This window comes from Myxocyprinus asiaticus, chromosome 39 (genome assembly GCF_019703515.2).
Source record: "Myxocyprinus asiaticus isolate MX2 ecotype Aquarium Trade chromosome 39, UBuf_Myxa_2, whole genome shotgun sequence".
Taxonomy (NCBI): domain Eukaryota; kingdom Metazoa; phylum Chordata; class Actinopteri; order Cypriniformes; family Catostomidae; genus Myxocyprinus; species Myxocyprinus asiaticus.
The window spans coordinates 21,537,213-21,565,136 of record NC_059382.1 but is presented as its reverse complement, the minus strand read 5'-3'; the positions used below and the strand labels follow the sequence as shown (position 1 = coordinate 21,565,136).

The window sequence follows — 27,924 nt, the reverse complement described above, 5'->3', positions numbered from 1 at the left end:
AACTAGCGTGTTACGACAGTAAAGGCCGTTTGCGGATACCATACAAATAAATAGGGAGGGCCGTAAATCAACACCTACCTGTCGCAAATTTGTCCATGTCTTCTCTAATCCACATTTTTCCTGAACGCGGAAGTGTTCCACAATTCGACTATTTTCAATTTCCGATCTCCAGTGTTTTCACTCGCATCGGCGTATATTCTTAGCGAGTGATGTAATGTTTAAGGTATTACATTTGTAAAAAAAATAAAAAAAAATGTAAAAAAAATAGTCAAAAAAAATAGTCAAAAAACATTCACAGAGCCGAGATTACCTTTTTTTTTATTTTTTTTTTTATTTTTTTATAGTCAGTGCCTCACCTGAGTGTGTAGATGACATGAAATGATGATCAGGAGAAAAGTTACACCAAATAACACTTAAATAGTTGTTCTCTGTATCTCTCGTTTCGGTAGTTTTTACTTGGCGTCTGGAGACGAGAAATACAAAACAGGCGATTACAATCATCATGGCGCCGCCAAGTGGTTGCTCAAGAGAACTGTGGATAAAACACCACACATAGTTCACTCCAAAAAAAATGTGTTTAGTGTACAACACGTTGGAGATTAGCGAACAGGCGGTCAGTTCATGAAGTGGTGAGCTGTTTCTTCACAAAAGCAGCTTATTCTGCACACTGAAGCATCTCTTCCATAGACATCCCATTAAAAACGGCCTCTAGTTGTTGGAAGCACTTTGTTTGTAAATTATATTTACTATTTAAAATACTAACTTGCGATGCTAACTTTATTTTAAAACCAAAAGGAATCGGACAATTCTGTCACTCACTGTAATAAATATAGGATTGTATTTTAATATTTTTTATCATTTTAAATAGTTTAAAAAAATTATGCTACACATTTTATTCCTCAATATTGATTATTGTCATCAATATTTATATAATTATTAAAATGTACAGTTGTTAGTAACGACTGTAAGTTATTGATAGCTGAATCTAAGCTTTCCGATACTTCGTGTCAATTGAACCAATTGCTTCGGGAAATGATTCACTGTTTCGAAGCGCTCGAAACACCGCACCGCATCTGCTGGTCACAGGCGTGTACATGCAACGAGAAGACTCGAGCCGCTCCAATGACACAGTGCATTGGAAATTATTTACTGCCCCGTATTTGTCATAGATTTTTCATGGTTGTCTACAATATCCTGAAATAAACAGATGAGAATATGTAGTCCTTTATATAAGTTGGCCCTTTTTTAATTACTGTTTTAAAATAATTTTAAATACAAAGCAATACATTTCTTTACTTTTTTATTCTAAAAAAAAAACTATTTGTTTTGTATAAACAGATTTTCAAAAATATTTATGCTTTGACAGATAAACATTTGAAAACGAAACGTTATGGTAATAAGTTACACTCAGCCAGAGTGGAGACATGAACTCCAGCCTGATCTCATTAATATACGTAGCAATTTGTACGTTTATATTTGTAACATTAAACGTACATGTTTTTGTGTTTGAATAGACACTAAAACGTCCAATATGGACATTTGAAAGCATCTAAAACGTAAACATTTTTACTTATTTACAGCTTTAGAAATGTAAAATATTGACAAACCCATTACAACTATATTTGAATACATGAATTGATTATAAATATATCTGTACATTTTTTACTGTTTTATAGATATTTTAGATCCCTTAACCCTACCCCAACCTCTAAACATAACCACATTTTAACAATATAAAACATGTAACAAGTAGAATAGTGAACTCACACATGTAAGTATTTTAAGCTAAATGATGAGTGTGTTAACCTGTACTCTATACAACATTTCGAACGTAATTAAATTGGGAGTAGTAAATTAAATCGATATACGTGTTATCATATACGATAGCCAAAATTCCAGATTCACCTTATGTAAAATAAATACATCTCTTTAAATATCACAAAATATCGATGTCTCTCTCAAATTTCTTTCTCATAAACACAACATTTAGATTTTTTCCCCTTAGGGGGAAAATCAATTAAGATGACTGAATTCAAATCAGCAACTCTTGTTTAAATCAGTCTGGTTTTATTGGCCTTAGTTATTGCTGAGCTGACTCGAGATCAGTCTGCAGTCAACACTGATTCAGGGTTTCACTGTGGGATCAGCGCCCCCTAGCGTAACCGTGAAACATTTCGAAACTGTATGACGTCACGAAGTCTCGTTTGCTGAAATCACGTGACTTGGCCAGTTTGTTAAGCGATCCGAGGCATTGGTTTGAACCAAATGATTCGTAAAGGGTTCGAAGCTTCATGAAGCAGTGTTTCGAAAGCGCACATCACTGCTGTAAATACTGGACTTGTGTGAGCGTCAACTAGCCAATGGGTGGCAGTGCAGTCTGTTCACGGTTTAATCTGTTGCTGTTATACTTTCAGAGAAGAAGAAGCGAAAGCACCATCGGCTGTATCGCTGCTGAAAGTAAAAGTTAAGCGTTTTATTTTTATATATTCAGATATTTGCTTTTCTTCTTATCAGATGTGATGGAAGTAAAACTGTCGCATTGATCGTTTCTTTGGGTTCAAGGTAAACGCCCATCACAGTGGGTGAGTTTACTTGCTGAAGTTTCTTTTTTTGGCGACAAACTTGATTTTACTTGTAACTGTTATGAATTAAACTTATTGAACAACTGCGATTTTCCATTTTTAGCTCAGCATTACTTAACTAAAGTCCTGAAATGTTTTTAGTTATGTTTGTTATTTAGCTGTATATCTGTATAGGCTTTGTTTGTAATGTAGTAATTCACCGACAAAATAAATGATGTATTAGGTAATAGCCCAGATATGTAAATTCACGAGATAGCTAAATCTTAGTCTTTGTCAGTTTAGTTGGTCTGTTAATCATCAAAGTTATGTTTAGTTGCTACAGCACAAGGTCGTACTGTTTTGTGATTTCATAGTATGTCTTAAAGGGATAGTTCACCTAAAAATGAAAATTCTGTTATTATTCACTCACCTTGCTGTTGTTCCAAACCCGTATGACTTTCATTATGGCATGGAACATAACACGAGATCTTAGACAGAATGTCAGCCTAAGTCACCGTTAACTTTCATTGCATTTTTTTTTACCATACAATGAAAGTTAATGGTGACTGAGGCTGTCTTTCTCCCTTACATTTTGTTTTGTCTTCCACAGAAGAAACAAAGTCGTCATACAAGTTTTGAACAACATAAGGTTGAGTACCGGTAAATGACAGAATACATTTTTTTGAGTGAATCGTCCCTGTAAAGGTGCAGACAGTATTTATTTATTTATTTTATGTTTTGTGGTGTCTCAATCAGCTCCCTAGCTCCCATTGTTGTGAATCAGTATATCGTGAACATGAATTCGGGAAAGGGTGTTCATCCACTGAACACTGGGACACTTACGACTCAATCACCCACGACACGATTATGAGCTCGCGCATTCAAGCGCCTGGTATTAAAGGGATAGTTCACCCAAAAATGAAAATTCTCTTGTGATTCTCAGGTGACCTGAACTCAGAAGGTCCAAAAAGCACATTAAGGCAGCATAAAAGTAATCCATAAGACTCCAGTGGTTAAATCTATATCTTCAGAAGCTATATGATAGGTAAGTGTGATAAACAGATCAATGTTTAAGCCCTTTTTTTTTACTATAAATGTCCACCTTTGACCAGCCCCAACCAGTACGTGGCTGAATGTGAAAGTCACTTCCACACCAGAATGTGGAAATGAAAGTGAAAGTGTAGATTTTCATTTAAAAAGGACTTCAATATTGATCTGTTTCTCACCCATACCTTTCATATCGTTTCTGAAGATATGGATTTAACCACTGGAGTCATATGGATTACTTTTATGATGCCTTTATGTGCTGTTTGGTCCTTCTGAGGTCCAGTCACCATTCACTTGCATTGTGAGGACCAACAGAGCTGATATATTCTTTTAAAAATTCATTTTTGGGTGAACTAACCCTTTATAAATCGCTGTATAAATGACACGGTTGTGCATTTCTGTTGTAGATACTCAAGCATACAGTGTACACCTAGAGGTGTGGATGCAGCATTATTCAAACATGATAATTTCAGTAACTAATGCCATTGTAGAAATTCACTATTCACAGTCAACCAAGATTAATTTAATCCATGAGTGAAATTGTTCAGTAACAGAGCAGTTACTGAGGTTAAGTAAGTAGTATTTGTGTGGTCCTGTGATCCTAACATGGCAACCACCATGAGGGGACCCTTTCCATGTAGAATAAAACAGCTTTTATAAGGTTACTGATATGATTAGCATCTACATCTCATGTGATTCATCATGGTTTTAATTTTATACATATGTTTCAAAATTACAATAAATTTCTAAAGGAGCAAAACTTTTTTAATGAGAAAAATTACTGTGTGCACCTTTAAATATACTTGTTGTGGATATCAAAGACAACCAAGCCATTGCTAGTGAGCCTTCAAGTTTTTTAGTAATGACAAACTTGTTTATTTTCTTTAGTAGAAGTACTGTAAATAATTTCTAAGGGTCTTGTAATATACTGATATGAAGTTTTATGCATTTTGTTTAAGGATATGTGTAGCACGAAGGTTTGGCTTCACTAGCAGCATTCACCACGGCGGGGGATATCCGACCCATCGTGTGCAGGGTGGTTATCTACCTACAGCGGGACATGTCAGGAGAGAGCTGCCTGCACAAGCTCCAACCACAAACTGGGCCCATTGTGTCAGTCCCTTCAGCGGCTTGTCCCAAGACTAATGCTTGCACCTACCATGGTGTATCTGGCAATAAATATGTGCAGCTCAATGTTGGTGGAAACCTTTACTATTCAACACTGCAAGTACTCACCCGGCAGGACACCCTGCTGAGGTCCATGTTCAGTGGAAAGATGGAGGTGCTTACTGATAAGGAAGGTGAGTTATTTAGCCAGTGCGTAGCCAGGTTAAGATAAGATGAAACCTCTTTAACCTTGGCCCACAGTGCTTATGCCACCTAAAGCGGATTCTCTGTTCTTTTTAGGTTGGATTCTAATTGATCGCTGTGGGAAACACTTTTGTTCAATTCTCAGCTATCTCCGTGATGGATTTGTGACCTTACCTAAAAGCAGACAGGGTATCATGGAGCTCCTGGCAGAAGCCAAGTATTACCAGATCCAGGGGTTGTTAGACATGTGCCAGAGGGCTCTGCAGGTTTGTTAAAGGAATAGTTCATGCAAAAATGAAATTCTCTCATCATTTACTCACCCTCAATACTTTCTTTCTTCTGCAGAACACAAACAAATATTTTTGGAAGAACATCTCAGCTCTGTGAGACCATACAATGGAAGTAAATGGTGGCCAAAACTTTGATGCTCCAAAAATCACATCAATGCAGCATAAAAGTAATCCTGAAGACTTCAGTGTTTTAATATGTGTCTTCTGAAGTGATTTAATCTGTTTTGGGTGAGAACAGACCAAAATACAACTACTTTCTCAAAATAAACTATCCTTGGCGATCATGATTTCAAGCTTGATTACACTTCCTAGTTCCATATTATCGCTCTGCACATGCATCAAGCACTAGGAAGTGAAATCGAGCTTGAAACCATGATTGTGCCTAGAGACTGCAATGGCAAGATGCACAGTGAAAAAAGACGTATATTTTGGTCTGTTCCTATTCAAAATCGATAAGATTGCTTCACAAGACATGGATTAAACCACTGGAGTCATATGGATTACTTTTATGCTGTCTTTATGTGCTTTTTTGAGCTTTAAAGTTTTGTTCACCATTCACTTACATTGTTTGGACAAACAGGGCTGATATATTCTTCTAAAAATCTTCGTTTGTGTTATGCAGAAGAAAGAAAGTCATACACAACTGGGATGGCATGAGGGTGAGTAAATGATGAGAGAATTTTCATTTTTGGGTGAACTAACCCTTTATATAAGACTTGGTAAAAGCACTCGATAAAATAGGAAATAAAATCTTTGAAAACTAGGTTCTGCACTCAGTTGATTGTTTTTTTTTAATTGTTTTTACTTTTTGGCAGGATAATAAAGAAAAAGCATTATGTGTTATCCCAGTCATAACATCTCCTAAAGAGGAGGAGAGACTTATACAGGGCTGCGTAAGGGTGAGATTCTCAGAGCAATATAAATATTCTCTGCAAGTGATTTGTTGTCATTTAGGTTTTTTTATGTTAATTTAAAAACAAAATCATCTTCAACACTACACGTCTCATGCTAGTTGTTGTTTTCCACTTACAGCCTGTTGTGAAACTGCTATACAACCGGGGTAACAACAAATATTCCTATACCAGGTAAAAATACTTGTAAACTAGGACTATACTTAGCTATTTTTTTTTAGATGTTTATTTGACCACCAGTGATGAAGCTTTTTCTTTTTTGATTGGTCTTAATCTTTCTTAAAAGCAACTCAGATGACAACTTACTCAAGAATATTGAGTTGTTCGAGAAGCTGTCGCTGAGCTACAGTGGTCGTGTACTGTTCATTAAAGATGTCATTGGAGATGAGATCTGCTGCTGGTCCTTTTATGGTCAGGGCCGCAAGCTATCAGAAATCTGCTGCACATCCATTGTTTATGCTACTGAGAAGAAGCAGACCAAGGTAAGTTCCATTTGATGTGTTATTTTAGAGACTCTCTCATTGGCTGTTTCACTAATAGCGTGTAAGTTGAAGAACTCTTATAAAGAATTCTGTCACAGGTTGAGTTTCCAGAGGCACGAATCTACGAGGAAACACTAAATGCCCTGCTTTATGAGACTCTCCCAGTCCCAGATTACTCCTTGTTGGAGGCCACCCGCAGGCGTGACAATTGTTGCTCACACAGTGAAGAGGAGGAAGCCGTGGAGCTGAAGGAGCGTGTGCGTCGCATCCACATCAAAAGATACAGCACTTATGACGACAGACCACTTGGACATTAGCCTAACTGCTGTTTGAGGTTTTGCCACTAGTGCCTCAGTTTTCGCATTGACTGTGGAGAACACTAATTACCAGCACCAATCTCTGAGAGAACCTATTACCACTTTGTAATTCACCGCCGGAACAGGTTGCTGCTTTGTTAAATGGCTGTAAGAGGAGGCTTGACAATCCTTGTTTGGGATGAAATGGCAATAATGTGAACTTTACAAATAAGGTTGACTAAGGTTGAACAAGGTTTGCTGTCAGTTCCTTCATTTGAATTTATTTACCTCAACATTAAAAAAATGTTTTATGGAAAACACTTTAGAAATTACTAAGCCTAATCTTAGTACTTTTATGTTTGATAACATATTTCCAAAATGAATCTACCAAATGTATTACTCTTTCTGATAACCTTACGGGATCATATACTCCCGTAAAATTGTAGTTCACTCAAAAATGAAAACTCTCTCATTTACTCACCCTCATGCCATCCCAGATTTGTATGAAGATTAAGTTTTTAGAACAATATCTCAGCTCTGTAGGTCCATACGATACAAGTGAATGGTGACCAAAACTTTGAAGCTCCAGAAAGCACATAATGGCAGCATAAAAATAATCCATACGATTCCAGTGGTTTAATCCATGTCTTCTGAAGCGATTCAGTTGGTTGTGAGTGGGAACAACCCAAAATATAGATCTATTTTCACTGTACATCTTGCCATTGCAGTCTTTAGGCACAATCATGATTTCAAGCTCGATTACACTTCCTAGTGCTTGATGCATGTGCAGAGCGCTAGATGGCACAAGGAAGTGTAATCGAGCTAGAAACCATGATCGCTAAGGAGACCGCTGATGTCAAGATTTGTTGTGAAAAAGGAGTTATATTTTTCGTCAGAGAAAGACAGTCATACACATCTGGGATGGCATGAGGATAATAAATTAACAAAGAATTGTCATTTTTGGGTGAACTTTTAACAGTCATGCCTTATATTAATCGCCCATACTGTGATTTAAGATGGTTCATGTAAAATAGGTTTGATAAAATGAATTCATGCATTTGAACTTGGAGTGTTGCATCAAGACAATGACATTGTTGTGTTTATAATTTCTCTATTATGATGACAAGAAATTTGCTTTTAACGTCTAATGAATAAATGTGAACTGTAGATTTTTCTTAACAATTATTTAATGATTAAAGTATTTTTAACGCAAATGTTTGTTTTGATCAAGCGCTAACTTTAATCAAGTCAGTACAGATTAAAGACAAATCATAATTATACTGCTTATGGCAGACTTTTTTTGTGTGTTTGATTCAATCCCTTATAGTAATATACAATTAAAATAATAAGTATGAACCATTGACTGGGTTTTTTTGTTTTTTTTTGTTTTCTGTGCATACTAGAATTTTATAAATGTATTTTGTCTGCATGCATCTGTGCGATTTTTAGGTCATGCACAGCCGTATGTACGCCTGATGCCAATGCACTGATTAGTTCAACCACCACAAGCGCCTCAGTCTGAGCTGTCAAACGTGGAGGAGAGCTAAAAATAAATCGCCGTCCATGCCTGCCCTGAACTGCCTTTGGCGTACGCCGTGTGAAAAGATTTATCCCATTGATCAACAATGCCGAGGGGGCGGGGCCCGTGGTGATGGCGTCATAAAGGAACTGAAGATGGCTTCGCGATTGTGCGCTACAGCAGTCCTCAGATGCGTCAAAGCTCAGCTGTCAGTGCTCACGTTTATATGAAAAGGAAGGAAGGATAAAAGAATATTGTGAGGAGGGTAGGCGAGCCGTTCATGTTTATGTCCCCAGCCAGTGTATGCTGCACGTTGGTTGTTTAACAGTCAGGGACAATGGGTTCGACTACAGATGAAGAATTTAAAGAGAAATTACTATGGAACGTGAAAAGAGAGGTAAGTTCCATGCATTTCACCTGCTTTGTATTTTTATTGTATTCTTTTACTTTTAATAGTGTTGTGAAGGCATGTACATTTAGCTTAGATTCATTGTTTATTGATACAGTGGCTGCAGATCTAAGACATGCTTTTTTATTACATGCATATAATGCAGGTTTGGGATGCGTTGGCTATAGTGTACTAAGAGTTGCAGTGGTCAGACGTGAGTTTCCAGTCATGATACTATAGTTTCCGTCTCATTTAGAGTAGATTTACATTGAAGCCAGGGGTGGACTGGGAAGAGAAATCGGCCCGGGATTTTACATAGAAACTGGCCCAAAAGTTGTTGAGCGGGGGGTGTCGCTGTCCTTTTCTGCATATCGCGGCGCCGTTGTGTGGCCCGTTCTGCTAAACGCGGCGGCTCATTTCAATATAGTCCCGGTTCTCCCGATGGCCAGTCCGCCCCAAAGTGCGTCGGCCCACCGGGAAAATGCCCGGTGTGTCAGATTACCAATCTAGCCCTGATCGAAGCATGCACACCTGTGGAGCGGTTCAAACATTTTCTTTTCTCATCCGCCTATGTGCAACTTGATATGGCCATGGGAGATTTGCAATCAGTGGGCTCGGTTGTGATCAATAGATCAGTTCCACCAGATCAAACAAATGACTAAATATAGCAATTAAAGCCTAAATCCTCTAGACAAATATGTTATTTTAGTGACGAATGTTTACTCAGCTTGTTTCAATGTAAACAAATCAACGAGTTGAAACCGAATTTGTTGTGCAGCATCTCCCGCTGGATGATAAGCCATTGACAGATGCTGGAGGGGCTGAGCGCGCGGACCTTAGAGCACGCTAGGTTTATTTATAAAAACAGAGAGATGTGCTTTATTATTTGGCTGATTAGAAGGGATTCGTTGTTATTGATGGCGATGCATCTTTCGTATGCCTCTGCTTGGCCACATTCACTTAAGTTATATTCTTATCTGGGGTTATGATGCATCCCACGAAAAATATGGTCACAAACTTTCTCATGTGAAAACACTACAGTAGCCAGATTTTCTGAGCTGTTACACACGAATGCGCATGTAACGTTTTCCTGTTCAAATTTGCGCCTTTTAATTCTGTGTGACGGAACTGTTCCCTTAAGATTCAGTACAATTGACATTGCGTCACTAAGCTGATCACATGAGGAGACACGGCGGGCCGCGAGGTCGAGCAGGATGAATTTGAGGTAGACCTGGTGCTGGCACACGCCCCGCGAGCCCCTCAGTCTCCATATACTGCGTCTATGCCAATACAGTATGTGCGTGACGAGCTTCGGCCCTCTGCAGGAGCACACGACCTCATCAGGTTCAGCGGTTTTGAGGCTGGGGAGGACTGGTCAATGGATGATGTTGCCGCCCCTTCCCCCAGCAAGGGCGAGGAGCGTGAACGTGCCACTGACAAGGAGATGCTTCGTGTCCTTTCAAGGGTGGTCGAAGAGCTCGGTCTCAAGTGGTCTCCTCCAGAGGAACCTGAAAAATCTCGCCTTAATGAACGGTTCTTGCAGTCCGGATGACGTCATGTGACTGCGTTCCGCAGATCTGTCCCTTTCTTCCCAGAAATTCATAATGAACTGACAAAAATCTGGCACACGCCCTATTTAGCTCGCTTGCACAGCGATTCCACTCTCCTCTGAAGTGAGCCATGGGGAAGATTATGCCCAACTACCCCCTGTGGAAGAGGCGGTAGTGGCACATCTCTGCCCAGCAAGTAGCAGGGTGTGGAAATCACGCCCCGTTCATCCTTCCAAGCCATGTCGACTGATGTCCGCACTGGCTGGAAAAGCATACTCAGCGGGAAAGGAATATTGTTGTTAAAAAATTTTTTTCTGTGTCTCACATTCCATCATATGCCATTAAGAATGCAAAAAAGACTACAGCGCTATTTGCACATGCACTAGACTCACACTTTTTCAATAAAGAGCTTTCCTACTTCAAAGCCCACACATTATGCACAACCGCTTCACAGTGGTGAGCGGTACATTAGATCATACAATGAACAAACCAAATTGCCCCCCGTCCTGTTACGTGGACGTGTGGCGAGCCCTTACGGGTATTTCCAACTGGATGCTATAAATGATCGAACATGGTTATACGATCCAATTTGCACGTCGGTCACCCCATTTCAATGGTGTTCTTTCTTCCATGGTTCCGTCCGAAGACATGCCATTGTTACGAGCCGAAATACACAATCTTCTTGCAAAGAAAGCGATAGAGGTTTTTTCAGATGAATTAATAACCCTACCGTCCCGCTGTACGAATGGGTGGCAAGCCCTCACGGGCATGTCGGACTGGGTGTTTAAAACGATTGAGCACAGAATGTGCCGGTGTTGCACGCACAGTCTCCTCACAAAAAACGCGATAGAGACTGCCTCAGACTGCGACACACACAGCGGAACTTACAGCCGTTATTTCCTCCTTCTGGAGAAGGACGACGGGCTTCGGCCCATTCTATTTCTGAGACGCTTGAATCGTGCGCTCGAAACGCGCCCATTCAAAATATTAACTCAGAAACAGATCTTATTGCACATTCATCCTCAGGACTGGTTTGCGTCAATAGATCTGAAGGACGCATACTTCATATACCAGTTGCACCACGTTTCAGGCGGCTTTTTAGATTCGTGTTCAAGGGAACTGCGCATCAATTTAAATTCTTCATTTCAGTCTTTCTCTGGCTCCCCGCATGTTCATGAGATGTATCGATGTGGCGCTTGCCCCACTGAAAATGAACGGTGTGCGTGTTTTGAATTATCTTGGCGACTGGTTATATAACTAGCCAATCAAAGGCACTACTGAGCGAACACAGAGACTTGCTGCTTTGCCATATGGAAAATCTGGTCTAATGTCAACTGGGTAAAAAGCACACTTTTCCCCAGCCAGTAAATCTCCTTTTCGTCTCAACTCCATGAGCATGTGTGCGCACCTCACGAACGAACACGTACAGACCATCCATCTGTGTCTGTCTCAGTTCAAACTGGAAAAGCATTACCACTGAAGTCATTTCAGAGAATGCTGGGTTATATGGCGGAAGCATCCGCCATCATACTGTTAGGTCTGTTACACATGAGAGCTCTCCAGTACTGGCTCAAGCGATGTTGCACATTGCACCTGGAGCATTGGCGCATGCGCATCGTGGTGACTCACCGCTGTCTGGCTACTCTAGTACCATGGATAGCGCCAGCTTTCTACCAACAGGGTGTTATGCTGGGCCAAATTTTCAGACGGAAAGTGCTGACCACAGGTGCATCTAACATAGCTTGGGGCGCGGTGTTTGATGGACGCCTGACTTTCGACACCTGGACAGGTGCGAAATGAGCGTGGCATGTCAACCGCCTAGAGCTACTGGCTGTCTTTCTGGCTTTGAGAGCTTTTCATTCCAACATCATGAATCACCACCACAACATAACAGTAGTGGCGTAAATAAGTCGCCAGGACGCGCTGGCCCACGTATGGCTGGCGAAATGCAAGTATGCGATTCCCCCGGTGTAACTCCTTCATTCTGTCATCAGGAAAGTCCGAGTGGGCATGGAAACAGTTCTGTTAATTATGCCAAAATGGCCCAATCAGTCCTGGTTTCTGGAGATGGTAGAAATACTGGACAGGCCTCCATGGGAAATACCGCTGAGGAGAGACCTTCTCTCTCAAACACAAGGCATGATTTGGCATCCCCAGCCAGAGCTGTGAAGCCTACACGTGTGTCGCCTTTGATCAGAGCACTGCGGACGAGCCAGAATAGGCTCATTCTGTTATGAACCCCATTTTACAGGCTAGAGCACCATCACGAAATGCATTTACGCATTACAATGGAATGTGTTCACTAATTGGTGCTTTTCACACGGCAAAGACCCAGTGAACTATTCCATACCTGAAATTCGTACATTTCTTTAAGAACGATTGGATGCAGGGCTCACTCCGTCACTGCTCAAAGTTTATGTGCTGATTATATTTGTGTATCGTGCACCTGAAGCCAGCACTTCTATAGGTAAACATGATTTAATAATAAAATTACTTAAGGGGGCGGGGTGGCTAAATCCCCCTCGCCCGGCTACAGTCCCGACTTGGGACCTAACTTAGGTCCTAAAAGTGCTCGCGGTGCCTCCCTTTGAGCCTCTGGACTATGTTGAATTGTGTGTGCTTTCTCTTAAGACCACATTACTGCTGGCTTTGGCCTCAGTAAAATGGGTCGTTGATTTGCAGGCACTGTCAGTTGACAATTCATGTCAGGAGTTTGGTCCGGGTCTTTCAAAATCCACCGTCAAACCCAGGAAAGGCTATGTGCCTAAGGTTCTAACTACACCCTTCAGAGCACAGGTGGTTCATCTTCAAGCCTTTTTCCCTCCTCCATTTAATTCTGATGAAGAACAGTAATTGCATTTGTTATGCCCTTTGCAAGCGCTACACACATACGTTGAGCACACCCACCAATTCAGACTGTCTGACCAGTTCTTTGTGTGCTATGGAGGATGCTTGAAAGGAACGTCTGTGTCTAAGCAAAGACTTTCTTACTGGTTCGTTGATGTGATCGCCCTGGCTTACGAGTCGCAGGGTGCGAATTGCCCAACTGGTGTTAAAGTACACTCGCATGGACGAATGGTGTGTCCTTACAAGACATATGTTTTGCAGCAAGATGGTCTTCTCAAAACACATTCACATGGTTTTACAACCTAGACATAATGTCTCTCTCATAGCAAGTCAGCTCTGTCTAGACTACTTGCTATTTCATTGGCCAAACATATACTTATGCCCCTCTTTTTAAGTTTGGGTTCCCTGTCTTTTTACACAACCGCCTGCATTCAGACCATTGTATTTCCCAAAAGTCACAGGCACTTTCCTTACAAATAAACTTCCTTTCCTACTGTGTTCGTGAAGGGGTTCATTAAATAAATTAATAAATTCATACAATTTGACCATAGTTCATATATATATTCTGAGTGTTCCCCTCCTGGCTCACCATGAGGTAGAGGTCTTCACAGGTCCTCCCTAACCCGAGACCCGACCCGGGACCCGTATGGGTTCGGATCCATGTTTTATACAGTCAGCATCAGGTCCCATTCTATTGCTGCGGGTCCCGGGTCTGTTTTACATTATTTGTAATACCCAAGTTGATCCGAGAAGACCTGTCTGTGATCAGACAGCGCTGATGATGATGGTGCTGTGTGTGTGAGTTGTAACTTACAACACTGTAAAATTAAGATGAGAAAGTGCGGGCCAGGATATAAGGTGAAAAATGGAGCGGAGCCACAATGAGCAGAGTGATGTAAGAGGCAGAACAGAGTTAAGGCACATGATTGCAAATTAGCAATGCTAACGTTAGCAGCCGTGGCAATGAACGAGCAATCGTTGTTATAGTTCAAAAGGGCAAAGAGTCGAAGTTATCTTATGTGAGATACAAAAAAACTGCAAAGCTGATTCTAAACAAGTTGCATTTGTCATCCATCACTGTGACAGCAAGTGGACTTTTGAAGCTGAAATAATGAGTGGATTAGCTATACTGTTTCATTCAGCAAGAGAGGTATCACAGAAAGCATGGATGTATTTTACCAACTTTCTTGGCAAGGAGGATGGATTATATGCGTCACGGCCAGGCACATGGGAGAAGGCTGCTAACGTTACATTAGGTAAGACACAAAGTTTTGTTTTCACAACTTGTAAATGAACTTGTTAATAGCAATCAGCTGTGAAATCGATGTCGATTGGGTCTGTGTCTCCTGGCCGGGTCTAGGTCACAGCTTTCAAATAATAAACTGGTCTGGTTCGGGTCCGGGTCCGGCATTTCTCAGTTCTGCATGGGTTCGGGTCCAAGCTTTCAAATAATAGACAGGTCCGGTTTGGGCACACATTTTTGGACCCATGAAGACCCTGAGGGTCATTCACTTGCGGCATTCTCATGTCAGTTGCAGTCCCGAGGGACTGCGGCATCATGTTTCCTCTCTGAGAAGGTTATGTCGTGTAGTGTGGCATGATGGGAATCTGTTCCCTATAGCGTCAGCTTAGTGACGCAATGTCAAGTGGACAGAATCGTAAGGGAACATCTCGGTTATGTATGTAACCTTGGCTCCCTGAGATGAAGGGAACAAGACATTGCGTAAGCTGGCCGCACTATGGACTCAGGGTTTTTTGAGGTGCGAGCAATGCGCTCTTTGTGCCTCAGTCAGAAAATTCTGAAGAATGGTTTTTGCATGGCCACATTATACCAGACAGCTTTGCACCTAAAAGGGCAGGCTTAAACACCATAGCCAATTCTGGCGTTATTGTACAAAGGTTTCAACTAGGTTGTGTAACCGAGACGATTTACAGTGTGGGGTAAGTTACTCAAAGTAATTCACAATTACAAATGACTTCTCTGAAATTGTAATCAGATTACTTTACCGATTACTTCAGCAAAAGCAACCACAATACTTATTACTTTACTTTTATGTTTTCTTATGTTTTCGCAGACGACTGTGTTGACATGTTGAAGCTATGATCGCAGAGACTTAAACATTGTTTGTTTAAAATATAAAAAATATAAAACTTACCAGACCACGTGTGCTACTGTTGCATCCACCATGAGCAGGAAGTGGGAAAGGGCTACTCAGAGTTATATTGTAGCTGACCATGACATTGTCTGATTTATTCAGGATTATAAAAAAATCTGACAGAGTTGACACAAAGTGAGGAAACAACTTTGAAAGGCAGATCTTACAGATCCCTACCTTTCATTTGATATTTATGAATTTGTTACATTTTTAAACACTTTGTTTGGCAGTTTAACATTGTGACCTCTTGCTGAGGACAGGTTAAGTTACGTACATGTGCTTCCAATTAAAAAATCTAAATACACAAAATATGTTTGCTTTCTAAAACACTTTCATAGAAAAGTTTTTTGTTTACCCACTCAGCGAATTCAAAATAATGCCTATATTTCCCCCTTGTCCATTGTCGCACACCTTTCGGCTGTCACTGAAAGACAAACAGAACATATTAAATCATATTTTAAATGTATTATTCATAAATAATATTATTTTAGAAATATTAGTAAGTAATGTACTTAAAAATAATTTCTTTAATGGAGAGTCAGTGATTAGAAGAATTTAAAATGTTTAAAACGTTAGGCATTACACTACTTTTTGACTTTACTGATTACAGTAATCAGATTACATCCAACACTGCTGATTTCTGAAGTACCATTTAGAGTAAAATTTATCACTGCATAATACAAGGCCCTTTAAGACCATGGTTGCTTCACAATACTGTAAAAGAGTTAAACTCGCCAAGGCCAGAGACAGTTTAGCAGGGACGGACCACTTGTATTGAAATAAATGAAAGAAATTGGAACACCCAATATGGTGGATGTAGAAAGGGAAGTCCCACCTCACAGGTATAAGTGCCAATCACATTTTAGATACAGACATGGCCTCAATTTATGATACCATTTTTGTCAGATTTTACTGCAGATTTTAAATATTTTCTTTGATTGTAATCTTGACCAACCGTTGTGGAGATTTCGGTCTTTCACCATTCAAGTCGATAAGAGCTGTACTTTTATGCCACTTGTATCCATAGAAAATAGCTTTCAGGGAGTGATCCAAAGATTGTCACCGAGTGGACTGACTTGCCTTGAAACGGACTTTGCCAAGGCCCACTGCCTTTACATGCCACCATCAGTTTGGATGTAACTCATTATTAAAGCTTTAGCTTACCTTAATTTGAATGCTTTTTAAATTTGATAACGGATACCTTCAAGGTGTGTTTTTATCTTTTTATACACTACATAATATGAATGAACATGTATTGAGAATCAATAAGTTTGCAAAATTTGTTCTTGATTAGTTTGATCTTTTCTACTACATTCTATCATATGAGTAAAATTAATTTATATCTTTCTCCTCAGTGTAGAGAGGGTCGGTTTTAAATGTGCCCCTCATGAATAATAGAAATCTTGAATGAAGTGCAGCAAATGTAGTCCCAAATTGGTACCAAGATGTCTCATCTGTCAGAGCAGACTGTGTCTACAAGGCTGATTCAGCCTCTTGAACTTCCACATAGTACTGGCAGATATCATTTCTCACAATGATCAAGGGCAGGTTTGTAGGAGCCAGAAACCATTGATGTGAAGAACTGAAACAATTCCTAGCATGATAGATGTATCCAACATCATCTGGCCTCAGGTGGCTTGGGTTAATAAGGAAATTAATATTTAACATCATCTCGTTCATCAAGATTTAAAGAAATTTTGTGCGTCATGTAAGATTTAATCTCTTCTTTTTTTGTCTCTGAAATGAGTCATTTCCGCTGCTTGGTCCTTGTCCTTTATTTTTTTCACCAAATAAAAACGAGGTTACCATAGAGCATGAATTGTGTGCGATGATATTAATATTTCTTTATATATATATATATTGGGGTGGGGGGCATAGGAGGACCAGTTTTTGACATCTAATCATGATGTTAAACCATTGTCTGTTTTATGTTTAACTAGTAAAGTTTATGGTTTGGAAATAAATTGATTAAAATAGACATGAAATAAGTGTTAGGATTTTGCTTATATTTAATCTTGAATTGAAAATGACTGAATAGCAGCACTGCTGTGATGCACAGAATTGGATTTCTGTTCCTCCATTGACTTTCTTTGTGTTACATCCCAGGTCTCTGTCTCTTTAAGCGGCAGTCAGCCGCCTTCTGGTTGCCTAGGAACTGAAAGCATCAGCAGCTCCCTAAGAAGTTAAATTGCATCAGTGGACGATTAATACAGCTGCGTGAAGCAGGCATTGTCAGAAATGGCTCCCACAAGAGCAAAACAACTTTGTTTCATTTTCCCATCCTCTCTACTTTTTGGTCATCAATATTTATTGCCGGCATAATGGTAATGAACAATGCAATACCGTTTTGAAATGGTTTATTCATATTTACCTTTGAATAGGGGTGGGAATCACAAGGTAACTGGCGATACGATATAATATCGATATTTAGGTCATGATTTGATATTGCGATTCTTTATTTTTGGTGTATTGCATTTTAAAACTATGATATATTGCAATATTTCACTCAATGTTTCTCATTCATTTTCATTGGACTTCAGAGAACTGTTGCCAAATCACCAAAGGCATTGTTAAATTAATATAAAAGTGCCAGTTTACAAAACAAGGCCTGTTTATTTCCTAATATCCATGTACAATGCAAAGCCACAAGCATATAAGACCATAATGGGTCCTTATTTCTGTGTTTAGGACAATGTAGTTAGTCTTTCTAAAAAATTAATTATAGCATTTATGAATACAATAGTAGCCTAAACACTTTAAAATCATTATTTATTACAACATAGTTTCAATACACAAAGTATAATACATTTCACCTAAAAGGTTAGCAATATGATACTAACATTTTTGTCAAAATACCTCTGTTAATGTTACTACTGTAATACATTTTAATAACAGTGATTATGAGTAAAGCATGATAACGGCACCTTCTAAGGGACTGTCGTTGATTTCCTAGATCAGTTGGGCAAAGAGAAAAAAAATTCCCATCACCATAATGTGAAAAAATGTAAATAATAATATTGATATTTGATATTTGTCACAAGGAAAATTATCATTATATATCGATATTTCTATATTTTTTACTACCCTTGAATATGACTAATTCTTGAGATAAGAGACAAAACATGTTTTAAATCTTTATTTTTATTTTGTAATACTAAATTAATTTGATTTGGATATACAGTATTTGTAGACAAAGGTCTGAGCTAACAAACCATGTAAGGGAACAGGATTTTATAAAAAATAAATGTAAAAAAAAAAAATCTTTTTTTATTTTTTTTAGAAAATTAACATTTATTCACTTCATAACTTACATCTTATTTAGCTCTGTCAGACACAATAAAAAACATACTATTTTAATTTGATTTATCCAACAAGAGTGCAAAGTCTCTAATGATCTAATAATGGTGTTCAGTAATGAAGTTAAGTTATAAAATGCATTCTGTTTTTTAGTCACATTATTGACATTACATGATTATTTTTTTATTTTTTTTTACATCTTAGCCATGTGTTGTACACTAGAGCCATTTTTTCCTCAGTTAAAGTGGCCTCTATAACCTAAACTAAAATTATTCCATAATTCTTAACAGAAATTATCACAATGGGATGACGGTGTTGACATGTTGAAGCTATGATCGCAGAGACTTAAACATTGTTTGTTTAAAATATAAAAAATATAAAACTTACCAGACCACGTGTGCTACTGTTGCATCCACCATGAGCAGGAAGTGGGAAAGGGCTACTCAGAGTTATATTGTAGCTGACCATGGCATTGTCTGATTTATTCAGGATTATAAAAAAATCCGGTTGACACAAAGTGAGGAAACAACTTTGAAAGGCAGATCTTACAGATCCCTACCTTTCATTTGATATTTATGAATTTGTTACATTTTTAAACACTTTGTTTGGCAGTTTAACACTGTGACCTCTTGCTGAGGACAGGTTAAGTTACGTACATGTGCTTCCAAGTATAGAGCATGCATTTTAAAAATCTAATGAAATATTTAAAAATATAAGTAATAAATGCCCTGAGCATACATATTTGCTGTATTTAACTTTTTTCAGTATTTTTATTATTATGAATTTTAATATTATTATAATGATTTTTAACATAAAGAAAACTTTTGTATGTATAGGACGTTTTATCTCTTAGTCTCTTATTGCAAGAATCAGCGTTCTGTGTTGATGTAGTTTGTGTTATCTTTTTTGGGTTGATGAAAGTTGTTCTCTCCAGCAGACTGATTCAGAAAGAGCTTTAGATCGATTTAGTACTGCATGCTGCTTCATATATTGTCTTTTTATAGCTGTACTGTATATGTGATTGACTGCTACAATATGTAGGTGTTCACTATATCCTCTTAAATTTGGGAGAGAATGTCAGTGGTCTTTGTATTGACTAATGTTAGAGAGTGGATTAACTCCGCAAATAGGTTGCAGTGATACCTGCTATCTAATGGCCACATACTGTGTGTGTGTGGACTGACAAACTTCTGATTTCCCCTTATTTCAGCTGAAAAATGCTTGAGTGATGACATTAATGCCATTATTACTGCTATTAGCTCAGCTGGAAAATGGGTTTTAATGCCACTGTGTTCGTTTAAATCTAGTAAAAGACACTGCAGAGAACTGACACGGGGTTACATTAAACGTACAATTTTGTATGTTCTATTCCATCATCCAGCTGTTTTGGACTTAGTCTTTCGAGACGCGTTATGTAATGTGGCAGATGTAGGCTACTGTGGTGGACTAGCTATAAACTTTTCATCTAAAGCAGAGGTGTTCACACTTTTAGTGCCAAGGACCCCTAAATATGATCAGCCCCTAGCAAGGAGCCGCCTTCCAAAAATATAAAGGCAGCTATATATTTTCCAGACTGATCGCACTGATCGAAGGTCAAAAGTTCTGCTGTTGAAATCGGTTTTTGTTTACTGAAATTCAAATCACTGCCCCCAGTGGCATGAAGCTGGAAGTATTGTTGAACTGGCACATATGAGTTCCAGTTTCTGAGTGAAATGCCCACAGAGTGGTGCTAAAAGTGAGTTTCTTTAGTTGTAAATGATGTAATACATTTAACCCAAACCCCAACCCTCTAAGTCAGTAGAGAATTAAAAAAAAAAAATGTTTTTTTTATTAAATGTTATTTTATTTTTGAATTTTAGAGGGAAAATGCAACCGATTACTTAGAATTACTTCCTGGTTTCCATAGGACCAAAACATGTGTTTGAGGTTACTTGCACAACACGCTAATATCAGCAGTGCCAGACTGATCTCGCAGTGAAAGTGGAAACAGAAGGTTAACTTTTCATTCGATAAAATCTGCACTTACCGAAATGCAAAATACTGCCTCCTGCTGCCAAAGCCGTAAGTGTTGGGCACATGTGCCCAATTTCTGGGTGTAATATCCACAGAGGGGCACCGAAACGAGTTGTTTTCAGCTGTACAGGCTGTAACACCGTGAAGAGGAATGCATATTTAATAAACTATAACCCCCAACCCAAACCCCAAACCTAAACCTAGCCATCAGAGGACTAAAAATTTAATGTTAGCAACCTCAGAATCGTGTTTGTCAATGATTATGTGAATGCTATTACTTCCTTGTCTCAACATGGGATCGAACATGAGTCTCCTACTACGCTGCTGATGCAATGTACTTCCAGTTGCACCACAAGGAAAAGTAAACACACTGGAGCCGTTGCAAAAATGTTTAATAGGAGATGCCGCTTGTCGGTGAGTCGGCATAATGTGGCCGGTCCTAGGATACTGAAACTCTATGAGACAGCCTGCAATCTTCTGTGCGATCATGTTGGAGAGAAAGGTGATCACATTTGAATTGATGCAAAAAAATTCCTGATGGGGGATGGCGCTTGTTAATAATTTGGCAGAATAGGGGATTCGGGAGCAACACGTTGACTTCCCATGTAAACATGTTGATATTTTCATGAATAAAGACCAATTTATATTGTATGAGAAAAACAATAATTGTGTTATTTTAAAGATAATTAGATTAATCTCATGATTTTCAGTCATTTGTGTGGATGACACTCACACTCACAAGGTGTGTAACAAAACGTGTGAAACAAATTTAAGTTATCTCAAGTTAACAATTACTTTGATTGCCCTAAAACTACATTGTGTAGTCATTTTTTTCTTCTGCTGACCCCAGTTTAAAAACCCCTGATCTAAGGACAACAGCCTTGACCATACACTTGACCTCAGCCTCTAAATAGTCCTTCTTTCACTGTCTATTAGCCTTGTTTCAAATCTCACACTGTAGGGCATACAGTACACAAGTCATGCCCGTAATCAACAGATGCCCATAATTTGCTGCTTCTCAATACTGCAGTTACCCTTCTGCTTTTATTCAAATTACACAAACAGTATAAAAGCACCTGCAAGGATTGTGATTAATTAGTCTGGGATTTGCTCTACTACTGACAGTTAGAGGAGACAAAGATGATTAACGCTCATTCTGCACAGTTCTTTGCAATCCCAAGGAAACTTATCAATTGAATGATGCCTAATTAAAGCATTTGTGGTTACACTGTCATGATTAATTAGCTGCTTTTGTGTGCCGGATTCGAGTGTGCAGAAAGATATTTGACTTCCCATTATTTCTTGCCTGTCTGTGCTGCTCCTAATTATGTGTCTTTCCGTGTCTAGGTGAAGCAGATTATGGAGGAAGCTGTGACCAAGAAGTTTGTACATGAAGACAGCAGCCACGTAATTGCACTTTGCAGTGAGTACAAACCAATAACTTTTTCTGAATCACATTTATAAAAAATATTAGAGATAAAAGAAAGAGATGATCCATATTCGGTCATCTAGAAATAACTCTACAAATCAGTTTTTTTTTTATGGGCCATCTTACATTTATGAGGGCATATTTCCTTCTAACATATAGCTCATAATGTCTCCATTTATGTCAAAGACCTACAATAGAATATTATGAAATCAATAAAGTGTTAGATAACAGATTCATGGGCAGGGGACATTTTTCTCATTTTCATGGATATTTTTACCCCAAGCCCTAGGTAATTTCTGATTCTGCCACAAATGAATCTCATGACATCATCTTCTTTGTGCAAGCACACATCTCAGTTGGAGATGATTTGAGAGCCCTTTTCATTAAGGGTTTTAAGGTGAGATAGCTGAAGCTTGGTGGCATGATAGTTCCAGAGCTTTGGATTACAGCCAACAATAAGGTTGATTTGTCCTGTGCAGATTACTGGCAGTGGGTGTGTCTGTGTGTGACTCACACTCTTTACTCCAGTGATACATTGACAGGCAGGAACATTAGCCCAGGCAAGACCTTATTACGTCAGTGATTTTGGGACACTGCGTGGCATCACAACACTCTCAACACACTTAGTCAAAATGTATCTATGCAGAGGTGTGAATGCTGTTACAGCGCTGATTCAGATTTTTTATTTCATTTTTTTCAGAATTGCACTTGCCCTGTCAACATTTTCATTGGCACCTATATATAGCAATGTATTTTTTATATGCCAGAAAAATATTAATATTTTCCTTAAATGTTCAATTTTCTTTACAAAAAATACTACTTTAGAAAAAAAAAGTAGAAATCAGCGTATTTGCTTAGATTTATCCTGTATACTTTTAGTATAAAGAGAAGATTGTTGAAATTATTTGAAAGTTACAAAGCAAGGTAGCTCGCAATTCGTCAGTGTTAGCAGGCAAGATCAAGTTAGCTAAAATTACACAGATCAATCCTTATGGCACAATATTTCACATGATTTGCAGTTATGTAAGCTTACCTGTCCAATAAGAAGAATGCCAATTCAGGGTCAGTTTTGATCCCCAAAACCGAACGAAGGTCCCTCCAGGAATTAAATGCCCTGCTGATGTTCACTCTAGTTTTCTCTCGACCACGATCACGTTCCCGCTTATCTAGACTGGATTCAGTAGATAAATGTTGTTTTTTTTTTGGCTTACTCAGAGTTTGTGTAGGAGTCGGTGTTGTGCTGGGAGTCAGACGTTTGCTGGATTCCATCTCTAAGATAACGTTACCTAGTGTTGCAGTTTGTTGTCGCTGTTGAATAGCGGAAGCACTGAGGCAAGGCTCTCAGGAGCGTGCATAAACATCACATCCTTTGGATTTTCCCTGCAAAACCGACCCGCTCCTTTCGCATGAAAATCAGTCTACAGGCTTTAATAGGCAAACTAGGAAGTCCGGGAAGGGCTCATTTTTTAAGTTGTGTTACAAGCCGTTCACACATTGGCAAAAAAAAGGCGAATATTACATGAAAATTGTTACATACTGCACCTTTAAATGCTTTTACAGTTTTTAATACAGATCAGTGATTTGCATATGGCAATTATGTGATCTATGTGTGTATGTAAATATGCATTGCATTTGACCTTTTGTTTTTCACACATAGCAGATATTCTTGCACTGTTGCTGCTTGAGCTTGTTGATATTTTCAGTGTATGTGTGTCTTGTCATATAATATGGCATGCCAGCTTTTGCTTAGAGGCACAGCTGTTGTGTAGTGAATTCAAACCCATTGGAGCGCTGTAGATCCAAACGGCGCAGTACAAGGCATCAGGGCCTGTCACAACAAATCAAAAATCACAGCGACCACGTTTGCCTATGTGGCCTACACGCTTTTATAACTATGTCATGTTGTCATGTTTATGCAAAAATGCTCAGATTTATACAAATGCACGTATGTTATCTTCCGTTAAAGGACTAAAATGGGATGACCGCTGTATGTTGAGGTTAAAGGTCACATGATAACAAGCAGTGTTGTCAGCACTGGGCTACTCTGTGACTCACCTCTCTCTCTTCCTCTCCCATTCTGTCCTGTTTTAAAAAAATTTTTTTTATAGCTGTTAGTGCTTTTTAATTGCGGAACATCTGATAATAAATTTGAATTAATACTTTTGTTGTTCCAGACTGAGCATGTTTTTTCAGAGTGTTGGACAGCATAATGAGTGCGTATTCATTCAGCCTCCCTCTTCATTAGCTCTGAATTACAAAGAGTTTGAATCTGATATTTGTTGTGTAAATGCGACTGCAACGCTGTTTAACTTCACAACTGCACCAGATCTAATCCCCTCAGCGCTTAATGTTCTTCTCCAAGATTTTTATGCTATTACGCTATAAGCTCATCTGTGAAAAAAAATCACCTTTGAGGTGATGTGTTCATATATTAAAGAGGGTTTTACATAGATTTTGTTAGTAGTGGTATATATTCACTGAATCAGCCAGAGTCATTTGTTCGGGAACTGGACTACACTGGCCGCGCTGTATGATTCACACGTAAGATTTATAAAAAACCAGCTCAGAAGCTCACACTTTATGTTTTGTGCTGCTCATTCAATAGGAATGTTTCACTGTCTCTTCGTGGTTGCAGGAAACATTGGTAGACTATTTAAGCACGGTGTCCCAGCGTGAGACGTACATTCAAGAACCGTTAACTGAACTGAAAGTCATGAAAATCATTCAGTTCCGGTAGTTTTTTTAAATGGAAAAAAAAAAGAATACTGAATCCCAATGGTTATAATATTAGAATGGCAAATATCAGCAGATTAATCGGCCTGGCTGATATATACAGTCTATTAACAATTTGTTAGGTTCCATTAAAGTGCATTTATTGTATGTCTTTTATCTTCCTTAGAGGAGCAATACCTAATACCTAAGAGAAATATCATGTTAAATATTTATGAATTGCATCTTCTGTTGTTGCATCACATTTCATTAGTGCTATTTAGTAAGCCTTTTCTGTCTCTGACGTATGTTTAAGGTAAGGAATGGGTATATAGATCTGTATTTAAATTATCTGAAAACAAGTTTAGGATTGACACACCATTAAATCCTATTGTGTATTTTATATTCTCATGTCTGTCTTTTAGTTTGCCTTGTTTTAGTTGGAGAGGCCAAGGAAGAGGAAGAAATGCTTTTTTTTTTTTTGTCCATTCCACCCTTCACTTTTAGATGATGATTTGGAGTTTTTTGGGTTTCTATGAGTGTCGTGAGTCATGACCATAAGGGGGTGATGATGTTTCAGTGTAAATGCTGTGCTGTTCTTTAGAGTGTGTGGGTGGCTTGGGTGGGGTGGTCAAGGAACATTGCCAATCTGTCATCATCGCCAAAAAACAGAGCATTTTCTCTTTACAGACTAGAGTCGCCGGGCATGGATTCCCCACGCAGTCCTCCACTCCCTCTTTTCATACTGGAACACGCTCTCACCCACGTCACCACAATGTATGACAATACACTTCCAGCTAAATTTTGTTTCAGGGGAATATCTGAACACAAGGATTGTGCCCAAATTTAATGTAGGATGTTAACGTGGTGTGAAGGGGTGGGATTGTAGAAGCGGTAAAGTAGAAACAAGGAGTTTCTGAATAATAGGCAGAAGTAGTAATGTTATAAAATAGAAATAATATTTTATACTTAGTACGACCAAAAATTTTAATTCTGTTATCATTGTTTTTACTCCCCAGACAACATGTAAGTGTAATGCAACTGAAAACTAAAAAAGGTATTAAGAATTTGAGAAGGGGGTATCATCATATTATATATATATATATATATATATATATATATATATATATATATATATATATATATATATATATATATATATATACAGTATGTATATACACCGATCAGCCACAACATTAAAACCACCTGCCTAATATTGTGTTTGTCCTCCTCGTGCCGCCAAAACAGTGACAACCCGCATCTCAGAATGGCATTCTGAGATTATATACTTCTCACCACAGTTGTACAGAGCGGTTATCTGAGTTACTGTAGACTTTGTCAGTTCAAACCAGTCTGGCCATTCTCTGTTGACCTCTCTCATCAACAAGGCGTTTCCATCTGCAGAACTGCTGCTCACTGGATGTTTTTTGTTTTTGGCACCATTCTAAGTAAATTCTAGAGACTGTTGTGTGTGAAAATCCCAGGAGATCAGCAATTACAGAAATACTCAAACCAGCCCATCTGGCACCAACAATCATGCTACGCTCCAAAGCACTGAGATCACATTTTTTCCCCATTCTGATGGTTGATATGAACATTAACTGAAGCTCCTGACCCATATCTGTGCAATTTTATGCACTGCACTGCTGCCACATGATTTATCTAATCAGCCATCGCATGGGTGATTGTTGGTGCCAAATAGGCTGGTTTGAGTATTTACAGTACTTAACTTTAAGCCATCCCTGATGTCTATGAATTTCCTTCTTCAGAAGAACTGAAATGAAGAATTTTATAAGCCCATTTCAGCTCTGTTTGTCCATAAAATGTAAGCAAACTGGTGCCGTCATTCTACAGGCTGTCTGACAGTTCAAAAGGCATATTTAGGCAGCATAAAAGTAATCCACACGACTACAGTCAATCAATTAATGTCTTCTGAAGCGAATCGATAGGTTTGTGTAAGAAACAAATTGATAATTAAAATGTTTTTAACAGCGCTGGATTGCTGTTTGAAATGACCTAACATTGCGCATACGTCACGCGGCAGTATCGTGATGCGTTGACTGCTGGCAGGAAGCGTGTAAGCGAAGACACTCAGAATGAGTGTCCACGAACTTATGAATCATGTTTTAAAATCGCTCCACCAAATCTGTTAGTGGATGGTAAACGCTGGTGCGAATTGACTTAATGCCCAATATTTCTTAAAGCTTGTGTAGTGTCTGTGACATAAATGTTGTGCCCTGATCGATGAGGATCTCTTTTGGAATCCCCACCCGGGAGATTATTTTGAAGAGTTCCTCCGCAACACTACGAGCTGAGATGCTGCGTAGAGGCACTGCTTCCAGATATCGCGTTGCATAGTCCACTAGGACTAATACAAAGTGATGTCCGCGTGCTGACCACTCTAATGGCCCTACGAGGTCCATGCCAATTCTCTCGAAGGGGACCTCGATCAGTGGAAGGGGGCACAATGGTGCTTTTGGGGTGGTCGGCAGGTTCACCAGCTGACATTCACGGCAAGCCGCACACCACCTGCGGACATCGCCGCCAATGATCAGCCAATAAAAATGGGCTATTAGATGGTTCAGTGTTTTTCTTTCCCCTAGATGACCCGCCATGGGATTATAATGAGCCGCCTGGAACACCATTTCCCGACGGCTCCGTGGTATTAAGAGCTGGGCTGTATCTTCCTTTGTTTGAGCATCCTGCGTCACTCTGTACAACCGCTTGTTTATAATTGCGAAATAGGGATATGAAAGTGCGACGTTCGGCCGGAGTTGTTGACCATCGATCACTCTCACTTGGTCGAAGGCATGCTTGAGTGTTTCATCTCGCGACTGCTCCAAAGGAAAATCCCCTTCGGGAAATCCCCGGAGGATGGGAGGGGCTGCAGCCTCTCCCCCCCACGTCATCCTGACGTGGAGCTGACAAAGACGGCCCTGGCTCTGCCTCCCCTGCCAGAGCATCACACATTTCACATCTCATTGCTTTTATGCAGGACCCATCCGCGCCTGTTCCCTTTAACACATTTCTGAATTCAGACCAATTAGTCCCCAAAATCAGCGGATGGGTGAGGTGGGAACTAACCACGGCCTCCACTCTATGTTTTGTTCCCCGAAAT

General features: G+C 39.2%; 2 protein-coding genes across 7 annotated transcripts in view; both read left to right on the top strand.

Annotated features, from left to right (window-relative positions):
* The first annotated feature begins 2,241 nt into the window (after positions 1-2,241).
* Positions 2,242-8,067, top strand: tnfaip1 (tumor necrosis factor, alpha-induced protein 1 (endothelial)). 4 transcript variants are annotated; one of them, XM_051678890.1, is made up of 8 exons: positions 2,242-2,582; positions 3,172-3,221; positions 4,568-4,909; positions 5,016-5,185; positions 6,025-6,108; positions 6,242-6,294; positions 6,407-6,602; positions 6,701-8,067. In XM_051678890.1, exons 3-8 carry the CDS (start codon positions 4,669-4,671, stop codon positions 6,917-6,919), a joined length of 963 nt encoding a protein of 320 aa, XP_051534850.1. In that variant the 5' UTR covers positions 2,242-2,582; positions 3,172-3,221; positions 4,568-4,668; the 3' UTR covers positions 6,920-8,067. The 4 variants fall into 4 exon arrangements, with proteins under 4 accessions (XP_051534850.1, XP_051534851.1, XP_051534849.1 ...); XM_051678891.1 differs by lacking the exon at positions 3,172-3,221 and having other exon boundaries at positions 2,242-2,463; XM_051678889.1 differs by lacking the exon at positions 3,172-3,221.
* Positions 8,068-8,552: 485 nt separating this feature from the next.
* sgsm2 (small G protein signaling modulator 2) overlaps positions 8,553-27,924 on the top strand; it is a 97,317-nt gene continuing 77,945 nt past the window's right edge. For all 3 annotated transcript variants that reach the window (XM_051678840.1, XM_051678839.1, XM_051678838.1), the window contains exons 1-2: positions 8,553-8,814; positions 22,016-22,091. In XM_051678840.1, coding sequence (XP_051534800.1) covers positions 8,755-8,814; positions 22,016-22,091 — 136 coding nt within the window. In that variant the 5' untranslated portion in view covers positions 8,553-8,754. The remainder of the gene's footprint in view (positions 8,815-22,015; positions 22,092-27,924) is intronic.

What these genes read in the sequence shown, in the direction of transcription:
- tnfaip1 (XM_051678891.1), top strand. Translation starts at nt 4,669, where the DNA reads ATGTCAGGAGAGAGCTGCCTGCACAAGCTCCAACCACAAACTGGGCCC. An exon ending in GGTGCTTACTGATAAGGAAG is followed by an intron (nt 4,910 to 5,015) that starts GTGAGTTATTTA and finishes TGTTCTTTTTAG; the next exon opens with GTTGGATTCTAATTGATCGC. An exon ending in TTATACAGGGCTGCGTAAGG is followed by an intron (nt 6,109 to 6,241) that starts GTGAGATTCTCA and finishes TTCCACTTACAG; the next exon opens with CCTGTTGTGAAACTGCTATA.